This window comes from Aotus nancymaae, unplaced genomic scaffold, assembly GCF_030222135.1.
Source record: "Aotus nancymaae isolate 86718 unplaced genomic scaffold, 86718_ANA_hifiasm-v0.15.2.pri h1tg000011l, whole genome shotgun sequence".
NCBI classification, from domain to species: domain Eukaryota; kingdom Metazoa; phylum Chordata; class Mammalia; order Primates; family Aotidae; genus Aotus; species Aotus nancymaae.
In genome coordinates, this window is record NW_026988422.1 from 20,425,953 (window position 1) to 20,449,653 (window position 23,701).

A 23,701-nucleotide genomic window follows, 5' to 3' on the forward strand; every position below is an offset into this window, starting at 1 on the left:
TAACAGGAGCTGAACTGTCTCTTCCTGCATGCAGCTAGCAATAAAGATTCCTCTACAAGAGGTATGCTCTCCATGCCAGGGCAAGAAAATAGCCTTTATCACCAGAGATTTGGAACTGGAGATGGCATTGGAATGGAATAAACATTCTTGCAAAGTAACCCTTATCTTCCACCTGTTTTATATCCCACCCCCCATATATCTCCTATGTGTTTCCCTAGAAATTTTTACCGCCCTAGCCAGATTTTCTTTGTCCTGTCATTTCTTCTTAAATTTATCACTTTTTCTAAAAAGTATACAAGCATCTTGCTTTGGCCATTTTCTCTGGACTTCACTCTCTTAACATCCCCATGTACATGTAAAATTAATAATGTGTATACTTTTCTCTTGTTAATCTGCCTAGTGTCAATTTGGCTTCTAGATCCAGCTGATTAGCCCACTAAGAGCTGAAGAGTGTGTGTGTGTTGGGGGAGTGCGGGGTGGGAGGTGATCTCTGCCTCCCTTACTGGTGAACTTGATTTTTGTAAACACTCAAAAGTCACTTAGGCTAGAGTTGGCGATGGAGATTGAGATTCACTGGGAAGGCCACAAGAGAACGTTTTGAAGTAATGGAAATATTCCATATCTTGATCATGGTGTAAGGATACTTCATTATATACGAATTATAGATCAATTTTTTATAAAGCTCTCAGATCAAGGTTAGTCATTACATACAGCAAGGCAACAGACATAACAAATTTAAAGTTTTGGAGAAGTATACAGAATACCTGCATATGGTGATTCTGATTTGCTTCAAAAGTGACATGATAGATGTATTTAGACAAAAATACTCTTCGTTTTTCTTTGCTTTTATTTACGATCAGGATAAAAGAATTCTGTGCTGCTGCCAAATAAATGACGAGCTAAAATTAACTAACTGAATCCTTAACCATTCTAAGAGGCAGATATTATTATCCCACTTTATGCGTGAGGGCCCTGAACTCTGGCAAGGGCGGCACACTCAGTATCCTCTTCCAAGCCTCTGGGCACACCCCGGTCCACCACAGCCCTGCAAAGCCGGACCTGAGCACGGGCGAAGGCATCAGCCGAGGCCACACGGGAGGCACTGACCACAGCCAGGTGACAGCCGGCTTTCCGGTGCCGCCACATTCCGGAACCTTCAGAGACTTTGGAGCGGAAGACGAAAGCCCCATCCGCTCCTGCTTGGGTGCAGAAGGGCGGGGCGGTGCCAGGAAGCCGCCTGGGGGCTCCGAGATTTGCTTAAACCCGGCGGCCAAGCTCAGGTACGGGGTCGCTCGCCCCCCACACCAAGGACCTGGGTACAGTCCCGGAACCGGCGACCCGGCACCACCCTTGCCCGCGCCCCGCCCACCAGCAGCAGCCAGGCCTCTTCCCACGCCCCGGGAGCCCGCGCCGCGCCCTTCGCCAGCGCGTTCCTCTCCCGGCTACGAGCAGGTACGCGCGCCCCCAGCCCTCGCCCGCGCGCTCCCCTCGCCGCTGCGCCAGGTACGCGCGCCCCCTCCGCGCTCGCCTCCGCGCCTCCCACCCCGCCCCACGCTCCCCTTCCCGGCCTCGGGCGCGCTCCGAGTGTGACGGAGCCGTGAGGATTCCCAATTTTGCAAATTGTGGGCGCGTGTCAACAGCCCCGTTTCTCCCCAAAGCTGGGCACGGCCCGGAAGCGGCTGATCAGATCTTAATTCTGAATGTATAGTTCGGGTGCGAGAATGTGACCCGTGAAAGTTCAGGGGAGTCAAGGAATTAATAGCGTTCCGAAAGCAAACGTTAAAGGGAATTTACAACCGAAAAAGATGCTGGTCTTCTTCCCCCAGCCCCGCTTGTAACTCACCAGAAACACACAATAGGGTGGAGCCAGAAGGAATTACAGAAAGGACGATGAGGACGTTGAGAGGGAAGGTGTGGAGGGTCAAAGTTCGTCCTCAGAGGCCAAGGAGCAGAGCTAGTGTCTGAAAATCACAGGACAGGACGGGACTTCCGGGAGCCTGCACTTCCCCACTTTACAGTGGGCAAACCGCAGTCCCGCGTGTCTGTTCTCCCACGGCTCTGTCTCAGCAGAGTCAGGTCTAGCAGCCCAGACCCTCAGTGCCTAGGCTTCACTGTAAATAATAAACTATGTTAATAACACAAATATCCTTTGTGAGCTCAGAAACTCAGCATTACAAGTAACCGGGTACTGGAACACATCGGTCTTCGCCGTTTACTCCTTCTCCAGGGGCTTGCCAGCTTGCATTCCATGACCAACAGCAGTGCAGCTGCAGAAGGACTTCTGGAAGCCCCATGACTGGAACTAGACCCTGAGTAAATAGGGTTTAGATAAGTGGAGCGGAGGGAAAAGTTTCACCTGAGGGGAGAATGAACTAGTCTGCCAGCCCCTTATAAAAGTACTGGCCTGGAAGGGATGGAGGGCTTTGACCTGAAAGCCACAGGGAATAGGGAATCCTGGGGATTTGGCTGAAAGAGGGGGGCTCTTAGGAAATGCACCAACAGGGAAGCCAGCACTTTACCAGGGATTTTACTCATGGTGGGTATATTATTAATCGAGATTATGATTCTCTAGAAACTGATCATTTCCAAGAGAAATAAAATTTAAACACTGCTGTTGAAAGAAAGGTTGTGGGGAGAAAATGTTCTAGTTCTAAAACAGAACACCCATTTTTCCTGGTTGTATATGAATAATACAACATGCTTACTATGTGCCAAGCACTCTAAGAGCTTTGCTTTTTTTTTAGACAGTCTTGCTCTGTTGCCCAGGCTGGAGTGCAGTGGCGTGATCTCGGCTCACTGCAACCTCCGCCTTCTGGTTTCAAGCAATTCTCCTGTCTCAACCTCCTGAGTAGCTGGGACTACAGGCATGCACTACCACATCTGGCTAATTTTTGTATTTTTAGTAGAGATGGGGTTTCACCATGTTGGCCAGGCTGATCTCAAACGCCTGACCTCAGGTGATCCATCCACCTCAGCCTCCCAAAGTGCTGGGATTACAGGCATGAGTCACTGCGCCCACCCAACTTTATGAAATTTAATTAATTTATTTATTTGTAACAACAAATCCAGGAGGTTGTTACTTTTTAAAATCAGTGCCATTTTACAAATATGGAGGCTGAGGTACCTAGAGGTTGCACAAGGTAAGAAGATCCGGGCTGAGGCTCAGTGGTGTGATACCAAGCATCCTGGCCTGGCTGGAATTGGAAGATTTGGGTTCTAGTACCTCCACTCCTCTTGTTGCGTGAATTTAGCTTATCTGAGCCTTCATTTTCTCGTCTGTGAAATGCATACTGTAATCCCTCCTATGCTATTGTAGTACTAGGGAGACAATGAATGTGCAGGCGCTTTGTGAACTACGCATTATGATACCAATAGGAAGTATAGAGCCTTGCATTTCTAAGGTCAAATCCCAGCTAAAAAGAGAAAATGATGAGCTGGGTTTGACTTGCAGAATTTAGTGGGCTTGCCACTCACCAAGAGACAAGAGATACAGTTGTAGTTACAGTGATAGACTTTGGAGTCAGATGGACCTATGTTGGGAACTCAGCCCTGCCACTTATTAGCTCTGTGACCTGAGACAAGTTACTGAACATTTCTAAAACTGCATTATCTCCATGATCCTCCATTTGCTCGTACGTAAAATGGGCTTTACATTCCTTATAGAGCAGTGATGAGGATTACGTGAGATGCCATTGATACAATGCCTTGCAAGTAGGGAGTGCTCAATAAAGCATAGATGGAACCATTGTTTTTTCTGGTTTTTCTTCCTCCTTATCCTATTTCCTTTGTCTTAATTTCCCAGCAAGCACACCCTCTCCAGAGCCCAGCAAGCGTGAGGGACTGATGGAGAAGTATGTGGCTGCTATGGTGTTGAGTGCAGCTGGAGATGCCCTGGGGTTCTACAATGGAAAGTGGGAGTTCCTCCGGGATGGGGAGAAGATACACCGGCAGTTGGCCCAGCTGGGTGGCTTGGATGCCCTAGATGTGGGAAGGTGGAGAGTCAGTGATGACACAGTGATGCACTTGGCCACGGCAGAAGCTCTTGTGGAAGCTGGGAAAGCCCCTAATTTGACTCGACTGTATTACCTCCTTGCTAAGCATTACCAAGACTGCATGGAAGACATGGATGGCCGGGCACCAGGTGAGCTCAACTGGTGGGAGGTGCAAAGAGGGCAAAGAATAAAACAGGCCCAAGGAAATCATTAAGAATGTTGATGGAGATTTAAATAACAAAGAGACAATAGTGTTTGTCAATGTGATAAAAATAGAAACCACAGCCACGGTGGTGGCTCATTCTAGCAATTTGGGAGACCAAGATGAGAGAATCTCTTGAGCCCAGGAGTTTTTTAAAAAATAGATATGTATCTCTGTGTTGGGAAAGGTCTTAAAGAACATGTACAAAGATGTTATTAATTAGATCTGAATGATGAGAGTATTTATAGTTTTTTAAATTTTTACTTATTTGTATTTCTAAGTTTTCTGTGATGAATAAGTAAAAAGAAAAATGTATATTTTTTCTTTGTAAAGAAAATGCAGCTGGGCACCGTGGCTCTTGCCTGTAATCCTAGCACTTTGGGAGGCTGAGGCGGGCGGATCACCTGAGGTCAGGAGTTCAAGACTAGTCTGACCAACAAGGTGAAGCCCCATCTCTACTAAAAACACAAAAATTAGCTGGGTGTGATGGTGCACGCCTGTAATCCCAGCTACCCAGGAGGCTGAGGCAGGAGAATCGCTTGAACCGCAGAGGCTGAAGTTGCAGTGAGCCCATATCGTGCCATTGAATTCCAACCTGGGTGACAGAGTGAGACTCCATCTCAAGGAAAAAAAAAAATGCAAAGGGTTTTGTAGAGACTTCTGGTCACAGATTTGCCCACAAGTGGTTCTTGCCCACTTTGGCAACTTGTTACAGCCACTTGGGTCACCGGGTGATTTTCCCTGGCCCAGCTGACCCACCTCTCCTATTCGAGGCTGCCAGGGCCGCCATAACAAAATTCCATCGCCTGAGTATCTAAAACAATGGAAATTTAGCTCTCACAGCTCTGGAAGCTAGAAGTCCAAGTGAAGGTACTGACAGGTTTGCTTTCTTCTGAGGCCTCTCCTTGGCTTACAGACGGCCACCTCCTTGCTGTGTCCTCACGTGGTCTTTCCTCTGTGTGCATGCATTCCTGGTGTTTCTGTGTGTCCACATTCCTCTTCATATAAGGATACCAGGCAGATTGGATGAGGGCCTTCCCTAAAGACCACATTTTAGTTTTATCACCTCTTTAAAGGCCCTATCTCCAAATCGAGGTACTTAGAGCTACAGCATTTGAATTGTGGGGACACAGTTCAGCACATAACAGTTCCTGATGAAAGCTTCCCACCACCCTACCTAGGGGCCCCTGTCACCCCAAGGATTGGCTTTGGATGCCAATCTCTGGTTATTCTTTCTTGGCATCTGATAGCTCTTCAGTTTAGCAAGTGGAAAGCTTTTTTTGTCCACCTGTGTCATCCATGAACATTGTTGTGAATACACTGACCAGTAAAGGAACAGCAGAGCCACACACTCCATTGTATGTCGCTGCCATCACTTGGCTCGCATGCGTATTCACAGGTCCCCAGTAGGGCAGGTCGGTGACATAAGCCTGCTTACATCACTGTCACGAGGGGACAGCTGTGGCCCAGAGGTTCAGTGACTCACCAATGGCACATTGTTCCCCTGAATCCACTGCTCCTCATCTGAGCACAGGGCTTCACTTTAGAATTTTTGGCCTTTTCACCCCTTTTTGATATTCAAGAACTCCAATTGTGAGGTTCTTCTTGGACTCTGTAAGGGATTGGGCTTTGGAGTCTGATGGATTTTACCCAGCCACTAACTAATTATGTGATTTTGAGGAAGTTTCTTAAGCTCTGAGCTTAAAAGTCTTATTTACTTAAAAAAGAGAATGATATGCTTACTTCTTAAATTTGTTGTGATGTCTCAGTGGTAACTGGTAAAAATTCCCAGGGTTCCTATATGAGTCTGCTGCTTTTATTAGCATTATCATGCCAAGGGTTACATATAAAGAAAGATACATTGTTGGGTGGGGTTTGGAGTTTTAGGGCATTCATCATATTTTTTGGCTTTTCCTTTCCATTAAAAAAAAAATACTTGGAGACAGAGTTTAGTTCTTTATTCCCACTGGGGCCTTTGCTTTGGTTATGCTAACCCGCATCCCCTATACGACATTTCCGCAGGTAATGCCTCGGTGCACAACGCCCTGCAGCTGAAGCCCGAAAAGCCCAATGGCTGGAGGATTCCCTTCAACAGCCATGAGGGCGGCTGTGGGGCTGCCATGCGGGCCATGTGCATCGGTCTCAGGTTCCCACACCCCAGCCAGCTGGACACACTGATCCAAGTGAGCATTGAGAGCGGTCGGATGACCCACCACCACCCAACAGGCTACCTGGGGGCCCTTGTGTCTGCTCTTTTTACAGCCTACGCTGTGAATGGCAGACCACCCTTGCAGTGGGGAAAAGGACTGATGGAGCTACTACCAGAAGCTAAAAAGTACATTGTCCAATCAGGCTACTTTGTAGAGGAAAATCTTCAACACTGGTGAGTCTGTAGGTGCATGCCCTGCTCGAACATGCTTGAATCTGTGTGTGCACATCAACCTGCACATATATGTCTTGGATTCAGAGATCACAGCAACCCTCATTGTTCTCACCGCCCAGCCCCCTTTCTACCTGCCTGCGAAGGATTTCAAGTTCCCTTCCGGTAATGATCGCCCAAGGTAGCAAAGCGGACACCTCAATGAACAGGGCAGCTGCGGTGCTTCCTCTTACACAGGGATCCTGCAGTTTTTGTAGCTTTCCTATGCTGCCATGAATTTTCATGCCTATTTTCTACTTTCCTGGAATTTGCTTTTTCAGTGTTGTCTTGGTGCACAAATATTTTGTGTATTCTTGTTAAAATGCCAGAGATAGGTTTTTTCACTAACTAACTAATAAGTAATAAGGCCACATCTTCCCCTTCTTCTGGATTCACTTCACATTCTCTTTCTTAGAATAAAAAGAGGCTTTCAGCTTCACATTCTCTTTCTTAGAATAAAAAGAGGCTTTCTGTTGAAGTCACTCAGAGTTGTGATGTCCTGAAGTTCCCCCTTGAAAGGTGACACATGACATTACTCTCAACTACACAGGAAAAATAAACCTTTATTTCTTACCCTTTAACTTGATATCTATCTTCTTTATTTAGCAACAGGATCAATGCCTTGTTTATGTAGAACCTTTTGAAAAATGTGTTGAATGAGTGGTACTTATATAGAGATAATTTTGATGTTTAAAGAGTTTATGATACTAGTGCAAGAAGCTGAAATTATGTTGGAATTTTCTCTGTTCACACATCCATCTGGTGCTTTTCGTATGACTTTTCACTTTATTTTTTCAATTGACTCTAAATTTTTTTTTCCTTTCTACAGGTCCTACTTCCAAACCAGCTGGGAAAATTACCTAAAACTTCGAGGGATTTTGGATGGAGAATCAGCCCCTACCTTTCCGGAGCCCTTTGGGGTGAAGGAGAGGGATCAGTTCTACACCTCTGTGAGCTACTCTGGCTGGGGCGGCAGCAGTGGGCATGATGCCCCCATGATTGCCTACGATGCTCTCCTTGCTGCAGGAGACTCCTGGAAGGAGCTTGCCCACCGAGCCTTTTTCCATGGTGGAGACAGTGATTCTACAGCTGCCATTGTTGGCTGCTGGTGGGGAGTTCTGAATGGTTTTAAAGGAGTGAGTCCCTCCAACTATGAGGAACTAGAATACAGAAACCGGCTGGAAGAGACAGCTAGGGCTTTATATTCTCTTGGATCAAAGGAAGACACTGTAACTTCCCTTTAGGGAGATGTGATGTTTGTTTCTGATGGATTCTTCTTTTGTATATTTTCTTTTCTGCTATTTCTTTTCACTTTTTCCAAAGTCAAGAGTCTTAACCTTGTACTCCGGGAATTTTGAGATAACAAGTCCCTTGGGCACCTTGAGCTCAGTGTTTTCAGGCTCATCCTGTTCTTCTAGAATCTATCCCTCTTCTTACACCGAAGAGTCTAGCTCAGTTGATGGGGTCAACGTCTCCCGAGTAAAAAATCTCATAACTAGTTATTTGAGTCTTCATTTTCATCATCTACTTATTCTAAAAGTTTTTTCTGTTTGTCTCAAATTAGGTTCACACAAAGCAGACTCTGAGACAAACATCTGAATGTAAGCAGTTTATTTGGGAGATGATTCCAGGAAATACTGGTAGGAGAATGCGGAAGTGAGACCAGGAAGGGAAGGGAACTAGTACAAGGTCTGCTAATGAGCAGGTTTGCACTGTGGGCAGTTGGCACTCTGCCCTCTGAGTCCTCTGCCTAAAGCAGTCCTCAGAGTTGCCCCATTTGAAGGGCAAGCAAACCTGGGGTATTTATTCACTGACCTGCATCTGCCACTGGTTGAGGACCACTGCCAGGGATCCTAACTACCTGGTACTTCTTGGCTTGCCCTTTGTACAAGCCAAACCTGAATGTCTTCAGGAAAGACTGAAGAGATACTTGCAGGGGCAAGCTGTAAGGGGCATGGGAACAGTGAGGGATATATGTGGGGTCCTAACAATATCTGCCAGACTGGTCTACCTCCTAAATATACTCTAAATCTATCACCTCTATGACCTTCTTGCACTGAGGATTTTTCAGCTGGATTTCTGCAATCCAAGCTGCTCAAGTCTGGGGAGATGCTGCTCTGAGCTGCTTCTCCAGACTCTCCTCATCATGGCAGTTAACACGTTACCAATTTTATTACGGTCTATTTGCTTGTTTGTATTTTTTCTAGACAGAACCTAGCACAGTGCTTGGGCAGGCAATAGGCATTAATCAGTATCTATTGAGTGTTATGAAATAGGCTCCTATCTGGTGCTTCCCTCATTACCCTCCAGAGTTATCTTTATGAATTACAAACTGACCATGCTAAACTAATCATGGTCTAATTATGTTCCAATGAATACATTACCCTTTCTTTATTTCTTGATGGTCTTCCCTCTCCTTGTCTACCTGATAAATTCTTACTTGTCTTTCAAGACCCAACTCAGATGATAGAGCTTCCTGGGTGAAACCTGCTTTGATCGTTCAGACACTTGGCCATCTTCTCCTCACTCACTGTCTGTCCTGGCCTCGTCACCACACCAATCCTGTTGTATGGTGCTGTGTGTCTTCTGAGTCAATCCTAGGCGTATGCTGCCCAGCAGACATCCACCTGAGAAATGAGATGCCATCGTCACATTCCTTTGGTCACCCTCAGTCCAGCCAGTAGGCTTGCTCTCATTTGGCTTGTTCTCAAGGGTGGGGGAAGGAACAGAGTCTTTTCCTTCTCCTTTTGAGAAAACCACAGAACATGTTTTTTCCTTTGCGAAATCCCTGGTTTTCAGCTGGGAGCGGTGGGGAAATGAGGTCTGAGGATAGCAGTCCTGCCACCTCCTAGTTCATCCCACAGGAATGTTTTTCCAAGTCTTTCCAGTCTCTTTAGAACATGGTGGAGGAGGGATGTGTGTGTTGCAGGGGGTGGGGGGTAGGAGATGCAGGGAGTATCTTAGCATTTGTTGTTTTCTAGTGCAGGGCTTTAGTTACAATTGTAGACAACAGGAAAAGGCTTTTTAGAGATCCTATTAGATTTGCTTCACCAAATATCAGTCTTGATCACAGGCACATTTCAAAAAGAGGTTTGACTTTCAGACTTCTTTTTCTCAAATCTCAAAACCTCCACCCCAAACTTCACACTCAGCTGCTAACCTTACTTCCTTGTGTGTGTGTGTGTGTGTGTGTGAGTGTGTGTGTGTGTCAGAGAAAGGGACAGAGAAGGGAGGATGAGAACGAACGGGGTAAAGAGATAAACTTTATGCATAACATTAGGATAAATCAATAAAGATGGTCACATTGTATGAATTTGCCATGCTTATCAAGTTAACATATGTGTATTGAACAACCGAAAAGGTCATATGTGACATTTCAGATGATACTTTTTGGACCTGCTGTGCGATGGTGCTTCATTTGCTTTCTTTGTTAGCCAAGATTTCTAGATGTTGTCTAAAAGTATTGGCAGTAGCTGTTTTTGTTTTGTTTTGCTTTAAGATCTATAAAATTAGCATTGGCCTCATTCACCCTTCTCTAAGATTCTCCAACCACCTCATTCTTCTTTCTGTACCTCTCTGGAGCAAATAAACTTGCATCTTTTTATTCTTTTATTTATTTATTTTGAGACGAGTTTTTGCTCTTGTTGCATAGGCTGGAGTGCAATAACGTGATCTCAGCTCACCGCAACCTCTGCCTCCCGGGTTCAAGTAGCTGGGATTACAGGCATGCGCCACCATGCCCAGCTACTTTTGTATTATTATTATTTTTTTTAGTAGAGATGGGGTTCCTCCATGTTGGTCAGAGTGATCTCAAACTCCTGACCTCAGGTGATCCACCCGCCTCAGCCTCCCAAAGTGCTGGGATTACAGGCGTGAGCCACTGTGCCCAGCTCTTGAGTCTTTTTAAAACAGCCACTGAGCTAGTAGGACATTGAGGGGAAGGAATGGGGACTGACTTCACAATCCAACCAGCCTCCTGGGCCAGCTCCTCAACAATGGCGCCTGGGGTCAGGCTGAGGACCCACAGGTCTTTTAGATAGGGACTGGGGAGCAGCCTACCATCATTTATTTTACTTTTTGGGCTTGGGGTTGGGAAGAGTGACACCTAGGGAGTAAGTGAAGCTCTTTCCTTTTGGAGAAGGATTAAGAAGAGAGGAAGAGAGTATTGCTGTGTGTCAGATGGTTCACAATAACCCATTAATAGATGAAGAAATTGGGCTCGGAGAGGTTGCCATCTATCCAAAGTCGCACAGGATGAGATAGAGCTGGGGTTTAAAACCAGGTCTATTTGTCCTACAAAGGATGGAAAAGAAACAAACCAACGTGCTTTTCCCAGTTTCACACAGCACTCACACTTTTACGCCCAAAGGCGTGGGAGTTGTTACCCCACACACCAAGTGAGTTTCTAACAGACACCAAGTGGGTGTCCTCTAATTCAATTCTGATGCTATCTTCTGGATGATAGCATCAGGTTCCACAACTTAAGGCATAAGACTACCTCCCCCTCCCCACCCCCACCACCACTGCTTCAGATGCCGACCACAAGTTCCAGGTTGTGACCTGTGCTTCTGACCAACCAGCTGTAAATCAGGCTTCCCACAAAACCCTCAGGTTTGATTAATTTGGTGGAGTGGCTCACAGAACGCAGGAAAACACTTCGTTTACTGATTTATTATAAAGGATATTACAAAGACCACAAATATCTAGCCAGGTGGAAGAGATGCATAGGGCACAGCATGGGGGAAGGGGTGTGGAGCTTCAATGACCTCGCCAGGTGCACCACCCTTTAGGAAGCTCCATGGGTTCAGCTCTCCAAACACAGTCCTTTTAGGGTTTTTTTTGTTTGTTTGTTTGTTTTTGATGGAGTCTCGCTCTGTCACCAGTCTGGAGTGCCATGGAGCGATCTCAGCTCACTGCAACTTCCACCACCCGGGATCAAGCAATTCTCCTGCCTCAATCTCTTGACTTCGTGATCCATCCGCCTTGGCCTCCCAAAGTACTGGGATTACAGGCGTGAGCCACTACACCTGGTCCTTTTAGGTTTTTATAGAGGCTTATTATGTTGGCATGATTGACTAAATTATTGGCCATTCTGAATCAACTCAGCCTTTAGGCCCCTATCCCTCCCTGCAGGTCATGAGGTGGGTGGGAATGAAAGTTGCAACCCTCTAATTACATGATTGATTGATTCCTCTGGCAACAAGCTCCCATCCAGAGGCTATCCAGGAGTCCACCAAAAAGTCACCTTATTAGAACAAAAGATGCTCCTCTCACCCAGGAAATATCAAAGGATTTAGGAGTTCTGTGTCAGGAAGCAGGGTCAAAGACCAGATATCTGAACAAAAGATTAGCACCCCTATCTACAAGGTTTTAGGAGCTCTGCATCAGAAACTCAGGGTTACAGACCAAATACACATTTCTTACTATATCATCATACCACAGTCTTTAAAGCTAATTTTCTTTGTACATCCTCTACTACACTCTACTCGTTAGCTGTTTAAGTATTAGAAAATCATTTCTTAGAATCAAAATGGTGTAATATGGTAACAGTATAAGCCTGTGCTCTCTTCACCTTCCTACAACTAAGTGGTGATGTCAAGAGAAAAGCTAGATGTGGGTTTGAGATCCACACTTGGAGCAGGGGTAGGGAAGAGACAGAGTGAGTCCAGGAAAAATTATGAAGTGGGCCGAGAATCTTCACTCTCCTCTCAGGCTCTTTTCCCTTCTCAGGCAGGTCCTCAACCTCTGCACTCATTCTGCTCCTTGACAACCGTAGTGACTCCACCCAATGCTTTGGACATGATCTAGACATAAATGCTCGCACTGTGTTTGGTGACATCTGTCCTCACTTGCCAAGGTCCTTCACCTTTGTGGGCCTTGAGGTCGTCGTCTGTACCAGCTGGTGATCTCAGGCAAGTGAACCCTCTCAGGGTATTTGAGCTTGGAGTCCGTGGACTCTCAATACTAATACCCAAAGAACAGGAGTCTAAAATGGAGTTGTCTGACTTGGAGATAAGAGCGAAGACAGAATCCTTTGGTCTCCCAATCTAAAGAGCTGTGGATAGAAACATGTATTTACTAATAGAGAACCATGCTTCAAAGCAGTGTTTCCCATCATTTTGGTTGGTATATGGACAGCCCTTCTCCCCATTGTCAATGCCAGCAGGTGGAAGTAACACAGTCCATCTGTTGGCCCACTTCAGGGGCTGGCTGTGGCTTCTTACTCTATCTTCCTTCTAAAAGACACTGTCCTTTGGAGACTACTCTAGTGGAGGTGACATTCTGGGGTGAGGCAGACTCTCTAGTGTCCCTTATTCCACCAGCCCTGAATCCAGGAGACCTAGAAGGAGAGTGCTCTGAAGGCGTGAATTTTTTTCCCTGTTGCAGGAACATGGTAATTGCTATATAATTAGGACTAAGAAAAGGCCTGCTCCACGATCTTTTCCAGAGAGCTGCCATTGAAACCCGGCTCTGCCACCAGATCCCTCCAAGCCTCAGGTTGCTCAGGACTAATATAAGTTGAGGCTAATAATGCCCACCTCGAGGAGTATGTGAGGGTGAGAGTAGGTAGCCTAAATTCAGTGGAACGGATAAGGACCTGTTGCTGGTAGTAGTTTTTCAAATTCAAATCCATGCTCTGCCACTTTGAGTAGCCTTGGGCGAGTTATTCCATCTTGCACTGCCTGTTTCTCCACGTGGAAAATGGGGTTAATGATAGTATCTATCTTGTGGGATTGTGGTACAATTTGCCCAGCATAGTATCTAGCATATAATAAGTAGTTAAACAAAAAAATGGGAAAAGATATGTTAACATATACATCTATATATTACTGATAACTTTTTAAAAGTGTATCTAGTGTCTTCTTTTTACCAATCTGTCATGAAATGAGAGGCCCAGGGAAATTCTCAGATAACCACCTCCAGCCAGTGTTCTCTCTCATTTGGGAAACTTTGGACACAACCCAGGGGCTTATGGGGTTTTCCTTCCCTTCAATCTTCTCACAATACCCCCTTGCCATAATGCACACCCAAAGATAAACCCTTAAGGTTCACAATTTTACTTTGACGTTAGGAGATCTCAGGGAATAAACACTAAACCATAGAATTTTAGTATCAAAGTGTCAATTTAAAGCTACAAATAATTTTCAGCATTTGCAGGCTTGGCGTCACCTGGGGGGTTCACAGCTTCTCTGTTCTGGCAAAACCACAAGTGACCTTTTGTCTGGGCTAATGTAAAGCTGGTTTCTACTTATTCTTTCTGGAAAAATGGAGACAGAATATAGATGTTTTTAAACGAAATATAAAATAATGTGTTTTGGTGCATTAGTGGCATGAAATGTTCTCTTTCTCCATAAGGTTTTAGACTGTCCTGTGTGAAAAGCAGGTTCACTGTGCTTTATCTGAGTTTGGGGAGACAGAGCACCTGTGCATGCAATAAGTTACAGGAATCCAGCTTATTACTTACAGCTAGGCAGCAGACAACAGAAGCCTGAAATTCACGTGAGCCAGTCCCCCAAGGCTTAGGAAAGCTGCCTGGGGCACGTGGAGCCTCATCTGCACATGCCCACCTGCACCAGAGCTGAGGACTCCAGGAAGGCAGCTCACCCTGGGTTTTATACGCAAGGGAAACAAGAATCACTGGGCTAAAGCATTGAAGGACATCTTGTTTTGGGGGTGTGGGGTAGTGGAGGGACTAGAACAGATCCCAGGATGTTAGATTCCCAGCACATTCTAGTTATTCTTGAGAGCTACAAGCCAACTGGGTCCAGCCCAAGACCTCGCAAACTGTCCTGCACTACACTTGTATTTCATGACTTGTTCTGACAAGGGGTGTGCGTGTGTGTGTGCGTGCGTGTACCCATGTCCACATGCAGGACATATAGGACAGCAGGAGTGGAGAGACTCCATAATCATGCTCTTCACCTCAAATTGGAGAGGAATCTGGCAAAAGATTGCACTTTTTGAAAATCAGATAAGATAAGGGCTTGAGCCATTTGGGGTTGAGCACTAAAATTTCATGACACATTCTATCTGATAGAATTCCATGCAACCTTAAAAGAAGAATGAGCTCCAAAGTATTTTGTTTAGTATGAAACTCAAGGTTCAAAAGAGTTTGTGTAAGACTGGGCATGGTGGCTCACACCTGTAATCTGAGCACTTTGGGAGGCAAAAGTGGGAAGATGACTTAAGCCCAGGAGTTCAAGACCAGCATGGGGAACATGGCAAAACCCTGTCTCTACAAAGTAAGAAAGAAAGAAAAAAGAGAGAAAGAGAGAAAGAGAGGAAGGAAAGAAGGAAGGAAGGAAGGAAGGAAGGAAGGAAGGAAGGATTAGGTGGCATGCTGCTATGTACCTATACGAGCTACTTGGGAGGCCAAGGTGGGAGAATCACTTGAGTCCAGGAAAGCAAGGCTGCTGTGAGCCACGACTGCACCACTGCACTTCAGCTTGGGTAACAGAGAGACACTGTCTCAAAAAAAAAAAAAAAATTTGGTCAAAAGAAGGGTGTAAAAATCTAAGAAGCATGATATAGAATATCTTTAGGAGGATATGCAGGAAAATGATGACAATGCCTGATTTCTGTAGGATCTGGGAAACTTGGAGGAAGAGAATGGAGATTTTTTGAACCATATTTTTGTATATTTTTTTAAAGCATGTATATGTAGAGCCATTACAAAAAAAAAACATGTTAGGCCAGGTATGGTGGCTCACACCTCTAATCTCAGTACTTTGAGGTTGAGATAGGAGGATTGCTTGAGACCAGAAGTTTGAGATCAGCCTGCGGAATACAGCAAGACCCCCACCTCTACAAAAAATTTTTAAAAAATTAGCCAGACCTGGTGGCAGGTGCCTGTACTCCAAGTTACTTGAGAGGCTGATGTGGGAGGATCACTTGAAGCCAGGAAGTCGAGGCTGCAGTGATCCATGATTATGCCACTACACTCCAGCCTGGGTAATAGAGCAAGACCCTGTCTCAATTAATTAATTAATTAATTTAATTAGCTGGGTTTGGTAGTGTGCACCTGTATTCTTAGCTACACAGGAGGCTGAGGCAGGAGGATTGCTTAAGCCCAAGAGGTCGAGGCTGTGGTGAGCCATTATCGTACCACCGCATTTCAGAATTTTGAACATTGATTCCCTGGTCACTTGCTCTGTGTGTACCCAGATCCTAGGTAAATAAAACCATTTGACTCCCCTTTAACATGGATGAGTAGGACCCCTCTCGAAAGAGGGGTGGAGACTGACCAGCACACCCTACCAGTTGAACAGTGCCTTCCCGTAGCAAGTATTTATTGAGCATCAGCTGTGTTAGGTACTAGGATATCTCAGTGAGCAAAACAGGCCAGGACTCTGCCTTTCTGAGGCTGACATTCTCCTTGGGGGAGACAGACAGTATACACTGAATATGAATTGTGGCTCTCTCAGTGTCTCCAGACAGAAGGGTCTCATCCTCACCTTCTAAAATATGTAAGTAATCTCAGTTTTCAGAATGACAAGGTTTAGTCCAATAAAACTCTTGCATATCTTGTTTCACCTTGGCCCTCTCAAGCAGCGTCCCTAGGCCCCTGGCCTCTCTGAGTTTCAGTTTCTTCACTGGTGAAGTGGACATGGCTATTGTAAGTATTAACAGAAGACTAGCAGTTCTAGGATGGATGCAATCACCTGAGGAGCCTGCTGGCACTGCAGTGTCCTGGGCCCAGTTCCAGTGATTCTCATTCTGTGTGTCTAGGGTGGGCCCAGCAATCTGTCCCAAATCAACTGGGTGATTCTGAGGCAGGTGGTTCTGGAAGGGACCACTCTGACCCCACTTGGAGAGCACTGTACTAGATGTTGGATGTGAAAGAAAGGGAAAGTGCTCTCTCAATGACAGCTATATTCGTGCCATGCATAAGGGCACCCTGGATTAACTATCTCTGGCCTCTGTGTGGGTGGCCAGGAAAATGGCCCTCAGGTCTCCTGCTGTAGGGAATATGATTGATTGATGGCTCCAGCTGCTGCCTTCTGAATTTACCTCTGACCCCAGCTAATGACTGAGCAGGATGTGGCTGCTAATGCAGGCTCATTCCTACAAAACACAGATCTGCTGTCACAAAAGACTTTTGCTTGAGGAGTCCCCATTGGTCTGATCAGAATATTCTAGAAACTGTGCTGCAGCTCAAGACTCTTTCTATGTAATCCTCCTTTTCCTGCCTGTTCTTTTTCACAGGTGTCAGATGTGCACCGCAATCTAAAGGCTCTTCCGGCCTTCTCCAGTACGCCTCATTCTTTACAGGTGTTAGCTCAATAAATCTCTTGCACATTTTGTCTTATATTGGTATCTTCTTCTCCAAGGACCTGAACTCATATGATTGGCTTGGTCTCTAACATCAAGACAGCCTTCAGTAGTGACCTCTGCTGTACCCTTATTGCCGCACTCCTTCCTGATTGAAGCAGCACTTGCGCAGTGTGGTAATATGCACAAGGGGAAGTAAGGGCTAGCCCCTCCACAATAATTGTATCCTGTGTGCAGCCATGATGCCATGGTCCCAGTGCCTCTCAGGAGTTGTTGCTGTAGAGTATTGTTCAGAGCATTGATTCTGGGGCTGGCTCATCCTGCTTTAAATCCCAGCTCTTTATGACCTCAGGCAAATTACTTAACTTCTCTGTGCCTTATCAGCTGTGTACTTAACTACTATCACAGAGAAGTAATTTGTACTTATCTGTGCTTTTTAAATGTATCTGTGCTTATAAATTATCACAGTTAAGTAATTTGTACTTAATACTTAACCTCATAATACTTAAGTACAAATTACTTAACTTCTCTGTGATAATACCTCAGAGAGTTACTGTTCGGAAAAGATGATCCTGGCCCTGTGGGTGGGCTGTCTGCCTCACAACAATGTGTTATGATTTAGGGAATGGCAGGCAAGGGCCCTGCCCTCTGCCCCTGCCCCCTGCCCACAGAGCCTAGAAATAGCCCTGTGTGGTTTCTGCCACTCCTTCAGGTGGAGAGGCCACACGGTGCTGGAACCACCCTGGTTCCAGGCCTGGCTCTGCCACTTCCACTGACAGGATCTCTATAGGTCATTTTCTTTTTCTAACACGCAGTTTCTTTGTGAATTCAGGAAGTTGAACATCTCCCAAAGTTGAACTTGACTTCTAGCCCCAAGATTCTACAAACAAATAGTACTCTCCAGAGGCAAACTTCATCTTCTTCCTTTCTGCCCATGAAATGGACACTTATTTTATATTATATTATCTCAGTCCTGTGCTAGGCACTGGGGATTCAAAAATGAAAAGAGAAAGCCTTTGCTCTCAAGTCACTCAGAATCTTCTAGGGAGACACACATGTCCACAGATAATTACAACACAATGAAGGGTTTTTGGCCACCCAGAGATAAAGGACTTCTGCCTTGGTTATTACTGACATCCTATCTTGGGAAGTGGGAGAGGTGCAGGAAATACTTTCCTGATCACGTTCGGCTCAAAGAGGAAGGACAGTGTGTTTCAATGTGTTCTGGTTAAAGAAAAAAGTTTGCTTATTTTCATTGAGAAGAAGAAACTGAAAACTCTGGCATTTAAATAAATAGGAAGAATTTATTTTTCCTCTTCAGGTCATGAAGCTAGTTAATGATTAGTGAAACCCACGTGGGTGTTTCCTGAGAGGCTGGGTTATGTGATCTCTTTGGTTTTAGGGAATTACTCCATACCAGCCCTGAGATCTCCAGCTCAGCGATGCCCCCAGGTCCCTGGAAGAGCTGCTTTTGGGTCGGGGGCCTCCTTTTGTGGCTCAGCGTTGAAAGTTCAGGTAAGTCAGGGCTCAGGCCTTGGGAGGAACTTATTTCAGTCCATGATCATATTTCTCCAATTACTTATGGAATATCAACTTTTGGAAGGTCCCCTAAAAACCTTTCACCTCTTCTGAGGTGCATTTTTAAAAGAGTAGGGAAAATAACCCTCTTATCATAATCGGAATGATGGTAAACAGAACATTTTCTCAGGTCACAAAACCTGAACTTTCCCTGGTTATCTGACTCATTTTTCTAAAACCCACATAAAGACTCTTTCACCTTGCACAAGCCAGGACCAACTGTAAGAAAATGAAATTTGGTTAATTCTAAAATATTCATTTTCATCCCATAAATATCCACCATTCCAAGATATATTTAATTTTAAAATTCAGGTTTTCCAAACTAATAACGATTTTGCCATTGAGATTGTTAGATGTCCTTTATATTCCAGTAGCCTAACTCAAGTCGTTCATCATCCCAGCTGGGTGATGAAAACTAGTCCTGCTAACCTCAGATGTCCCTTAGAATAGCTTCCCTCAGATGCCAATTTGCATTTTAGCTTTCCCCTGGTAAAGAACTGGCCCACTGCCCACCTCCCCACCCCTTGCCTAACACAGCAAATTAACCTGCTTGGACTTGGGCGGCAGTGAGGTTCTCAGAAAACTCCTTCTCGCTCTGGTGGTGACCTCACCCTTAGAAAAATCCCCTCCCCCTGGCTCCCAACAGCAGGCTGCTTTTCTGTCTTCTCCGTTGGACATTTAATTCTCATTCCCTGGCTCTAGAACATGTCATTGCTTCTTCCTGGAGTTGCTCACATCACCTTTGGACTAATTTCTGTTCTTTGCATCTTCCACGGGGGCTTCTGTATTCCTGTCTCCCTTGCACTTGTCCTTTTTCTGCTCAGCACCCCTCCCTGCTCCAAAATTCCATCTGGGTGACCGTATGCTCTGCTTGCACTCATGGGTGGTATTTTTCAAAGGTGCTGCTGAGATGTGCTTTCTCCTACCTCAATTATTTTTTCCTAAAAGGTGAGGATTTGAGGCCTCTGTCTCTTTCAGCTTACTTAGTGCTGTGCTCTATATACAGCAGATGCCCAGTGAATGTTGCTGCATTGCTGCTTAGAGGAGGCAATGGGTTGAGCTGATGAGGAATAGGCTCTGTCTGGGTCAGGCTAACCCGGACTGGAATCCTGGCTCTGTTTTTCAGTAGCTATGTGACCTTGAGAAAGTGGCTTTCTTTACCTGTAGCTGGAAATGATCCTTGCCATACAGGAATACTGTAAGGACTGATTAAGACCATCTGTGCACAGGGTCTGACTTTTGCAGTTGCTTATTCCCTTGTGATTTTATGATTAGCAAATGGTTGTCTAGGCTGATGGAAGTGGAGGGAACAGGCCTGTCATGAGCCACTTGGAGAGAAGGTGGGAGGTGTCACCTGAGAGAGCTGTGGGTCCCGTTCTGAGAATTGGGCTTGGCAGTTCCACTTGGTCCCTGCTCAGGAGCCCCAGGACTCCTAAGGGGTTGGAAGGCATTTGCTGGTGGTCCTGATTTGAGGGTTGAGGAGTGGGAGTAGCAATTGGCATCAAACTCTTGTTGGAAGCTCATCTCGGTAAGCCTGGGACTTCGGTCACACAGATAAGAGGAGCTCAGAAATTCTGAACCAGGTGGCAGGGTTAGGGTCGGGGCAGAAGCTGATTGGGTTCCAGCCACATATGTGGGAAACATTCTAGATGCCCTGGGCAGGAAGTGGGCTTATAATACCACATTAGCGGGGCCTGGGGGTTTCCTTGCCTGGTCCTCTTGCCTTCGTCTCCAGTGTCTTTCTTTCCACACTTACCCAGTGAGGAATTCTCTATTTCCCATTTGCTTCTCGTTCTTTCCCACCTTAACTGTTTCACTGTCAACAGCGACAATATTAACTTAATGTTCCTTATTCTTACTTTTAGCCGTGGTATCTCAGAAATTGAGTTGATGGATAGGCAGAGATAGAAGAGAGAGAGAGAGAGAGAGAGAGTGTGTGTGTGTGTGTGTGTGTGTGTCTGTGTGTCTGTGTGTCTGAGAGAGATAGAAATATGCCACAGAAAAAAGGAAAAAGAACGTAATTATCTTCAGACAGCCTAGAGGAAGTAGGTGGAAAGAAAGAAGATGGTGGATGCACAGAGTTCAAGGAAAGGAAGAGCTCAAACAATAGGGAGGGAGGAGGTTCAGGAGGTACCCAGGTGCCTGCTGTCACACAAGGACAGTAGCTGACCCACATGGGCCTCTTGGAAGTTCAGCCTCCGCTCACTTTCCTGGCCAGGTGCCTGCACAATCTTTCATGGCAACCCCAGTCACACCCAGCCTTTCCCTGGACTGTGGAGGGTGAGATTGTTGGGCTCTTTGATCAACCTGGTCCCTCTAACATCAGGATCTCCATCCCTCACTCTCAGTCTTTCCCCCGGGTTCACATTAATGCAGTGTCTCACACACACTGGTTTGGCCATTCCCAGCTGGAGTGTGCTCTCTATGACGGTGGGGACTATATCTTTGTTCTTACTCTATTTCCTCTGTAGCCCTAGCTGTCACATAGTAAGGTCTCCAGAATCTTGATTAAATACATCCTCACTGAAACTAGGTTGGTAGTGAGCACTGTAAAGTGAATCACAATGTATTTATCTATTTCTCTCCATTAAAGTACAGCTAGATTGTTTGCAGATTCTTCTTACTACATACAGGGCTGCAACGTGAAAAATTTAAGATTGATTTCTATAAATGGAATCCCTGGGTCCCAAGGCAACTGCCTCTCCAGCTTTACCTGGTGTAGCCAAGTCGCACTCCAAGGTGGTTGATCCACTTTATATCCTCACCAGATGTATGTGATCCCAGTTCCCTTCTGTTTAATATTTAGTGTTATCACATTATTTAATTATTGCCAATCTCATGCAAATGAAATACTGCCTTTTTGTCATTTTAATTTGCCCTTTAGTGCTTATTAGTAAAGTTGAACTCATGTATTATGATTTCCTCTTCTATGATATCTGCTCCTATGGTTTGTCCACGCTTCCACCGTCTTTCTCATTTTTTCTTGTTGGTTTGTGTCACATTTTTATGTTATTGACACAAATCCTTTGTTTATTATATGCATTGCAAAAAAACCTATAGCTTGCTTTTTAATCGTATTTTTTGCTGGTGTTTTTATACCAAGGCTTGTGTATTTAACAGAATATAATTTATCAATGATTTAGTTTGTGATTTGTGCTTCTGATGTCTTGTTTAAGGAATCTTCCTGTAAAGAAAATCTCTCATATTTTCTTCTAAAATTTATGGACTAGCTCAGTCAATCTAAGATCATCAGGGGCAGTTTTTTTGATCATGATGTATATTTTAATACAATGTTGAATTTGATTTGCCAACATTTAGTTTTGCATATATTTATATTTACTATTTTGTATATATATTCATAAAAGAAATTTGTCTCTACTATTTCTCTTTCTTGTATTGCTCTTGTCTGGTTTTGATACTAGGTTATTATAACCTCATGAAATAAGTTTCTATTCTATAAAATAGTTTATATCTGTACTTTAAAGGTTTGGTAGAGTTCTCAAATAAAATCATTTGGCTCTAGTGTATTTTATGGTCAGAAAAAACTTTTGGTTGCCAATTCAATTTTTTGATGCTATTATGTTTATTTGGGTTTTCTAGTTCTTCTTGAGTTAGTTTCAGTAAATTATATTTTTCTGGAAAACTATCCATTTGTTTTACGTTTTCCAATGTATTTAATTGGGAGTTTTAAAGATTTTCGGGGTGAGGGCTAGAGACCCACTATGTTGCCCAGGTTGGTCTCAAACTCCTGGGCTCAAGTGACCCTCCCGCCTTGGCCTTCCAAAGTGCTGGGATTTCAGGCGTGAGCCACTGTGCCCAGCCAAGAATATATTTAAATCCTTGACGTTCTACAGTTATCCTATGGTCTGGCTAAGATAGATTTATTAATTTTTTATCTTGCTCATTATGCTGAGGATAATTTTTGATCGGAGAACTCATACTCTTTTTTAGCTATGGAAAATTCTTAGTAATTATTTTTTCAAAATACTGCTTTTTCTCTCAATCTCCTTTTTTTTGAGACCAGCTACAAGAAAAATATTGGAGCCTCTCCATCTATTATCTATATTTTTTAACTGCACTATCATATTTAAAAAATTTATTTTACTTCCAGGCTAGATTATAGTATTGATTTCTTTTTCATTTCCATGACCATTTTTTAATTTCCCATTTTCTTTTTCTTTCTTTCTTTTTTTTTTTTTTTTTTGAGATGGAGTTTCGCTCTTGTTACCCAGGCTGGAGTACAATGGTGCGATCTCGGCTCACCGCAATCTCCGCCTCCTGGGTTCAGGCAATTCTCCTGCCTCAGCCTCCTGAGTAGCTGGGACTACAGGCACGCACCACCATGCCCAGCTAAATTTTTGTATTTTTAGTAGAGACGGGGTTTCACCATGTTGACCAGGATGGTCTCGATCTCTTGACCTCGTGATCCACCCGCCTCGGCCTCCCAAAGTGCTGGGATTACAGGCGTGAGCCACCGCGCCCGGCCTAATTTCCCATTTTCTAATTACCTTTTTCCTATACATCTTGTTTAAACATTTATGCCTGTTTTTATTTTATAATTTCTTGCACAGTATTTTTATGCTTGTGTGTTCTTAGCATACTTACCTTAAAATCTATATAAAAGGTGTTTTAAAGCTTATTTCACCTGGAGTGAGTTTGGGATCCATTTATTAGTTTTATTGACTATCTTTGTAAACATACAATTTCTTTATATATTTAAGCATTTTGTTTGCAGGCTTATTTCTAAGAAAGTTTTTATTGAAGTACAACATATATACAGAAGAGTTCACAAATGATTGCTACATGGATTAACGCATTTCAGAGTGAATTCACCTGTGTAACCATCATCGGATCAAGAAATGAAACGTTACTGGGGGTCCTAGAACGCAACCACCATCCCTCTTAGGCATTACTGCCCCTTCTTGGCTTCTAACATATTACATTAAGCGTTTCATTTTAATTTTCAATGAGAAGTTTAATTTTGGTCCCCCTCCTCCTCTACCCACAGCCAGCTCGAGTTTCCCTCCTCTCCCCACCTCCCCATCTTTAGTCCTCCAGTCATGAAGCAGTCAGGTGGGGGGCCCCAGCTCCTGTTCCTGAGGCCTTGTCTTTCTATCCTGCCTCCTTAAATAAAGCTGTAGCCCCAAGCAGGAAGTAATGGGCTGGGTTTCGTTCGTTTTACTTTTGTTTTTAGCTTCCTCTCCTCAGTGAGCCTGGTGCTGGCCCTTCATATCTGGC

General features: G+C 44.6%; 2 protein-coding genes across 5 annotated transcripts in view; both read left to right on the top strand.

Moving 5' to 3' along the window:
* The first annotated feature begins 1,398 nt into the window (after nt 1-1,398).
* Nucleotides 1,399-10,225, top strand: ADPRH (ADP-ribosylarginine hydrolase). The gene is made up of 4 exons (XM_012463944.3): nt 1,399-1,452; nt 3,803-4,141; nt 6,217-6,577; nt 7,443-10,225. The coding sequence occupies exons 2-4, from the start codon at nt 3,844-3,846 to the stop codon at nt 7,855-7,857; spliced, it is 1,074 nt and encodes a 357-aa protein (XP_012319367.2). The 5' UTR covers nt 1,399-1,452; nt 3,803-3,843; the 3' UTR covers nt 7,858-10,225.
* Nucleotides 10,226-17,306: 7,081 nt separating this feature from the next.
* PLA1A (phospholipase A1 member A) overlaps nt 17,307-23,701 on the top strand; it is a 40,103-nt gene continuing 33,708 nt past the window's right edge. For 2 of the 4 annotated variants that reach the window (XR_010342004.1, XM_012463941.3), the window contains exon 1: nt 17,382-18,400. Coding sequence is in view for 2 of the 4 variants with exons in the window: in XM_012463941.3 (XP_012319364.1) it covers nt 18,328-18,400 (73 nt within the window). In the remaining 2 variants the exon portion in view is untranslated. Of the gene's footprint in view, nt 18,401-23,701 lie in introns of all 4 variants that reach the window. The other 2 variants (XM_012463942.3, XR_001109185.3) reach the window with 2 other exon arrangements.

What these genes read in the sequence shown, in the direction of transcription:
- ADPRH (XM_012463944.3), top strand. Translation starts at nt 3,844, where the DNA reads ATGGAGAAGTATGTGGCTGCTATGGTGTTGAGTGCAGCTGGAGATGCC. An exon ending in CATGGATGGCCGGGCACCAG is followed by an intron (nt 4,142 to 6,216) that starts GTGAGCTCAACT and finishes ACATTTCCGCAG; the next exon opens with GTAATGCCTCGGTGCACAAC. An exon ending in GAGGAAAATCTTCAACACTG is followed by an intron (nt 6,578 to 7,442) that starts GTGAGTCTGTAG and finishes TCCTTTCTACAG; the next exon opens with GTCCTACTTCCAAACCAGCT.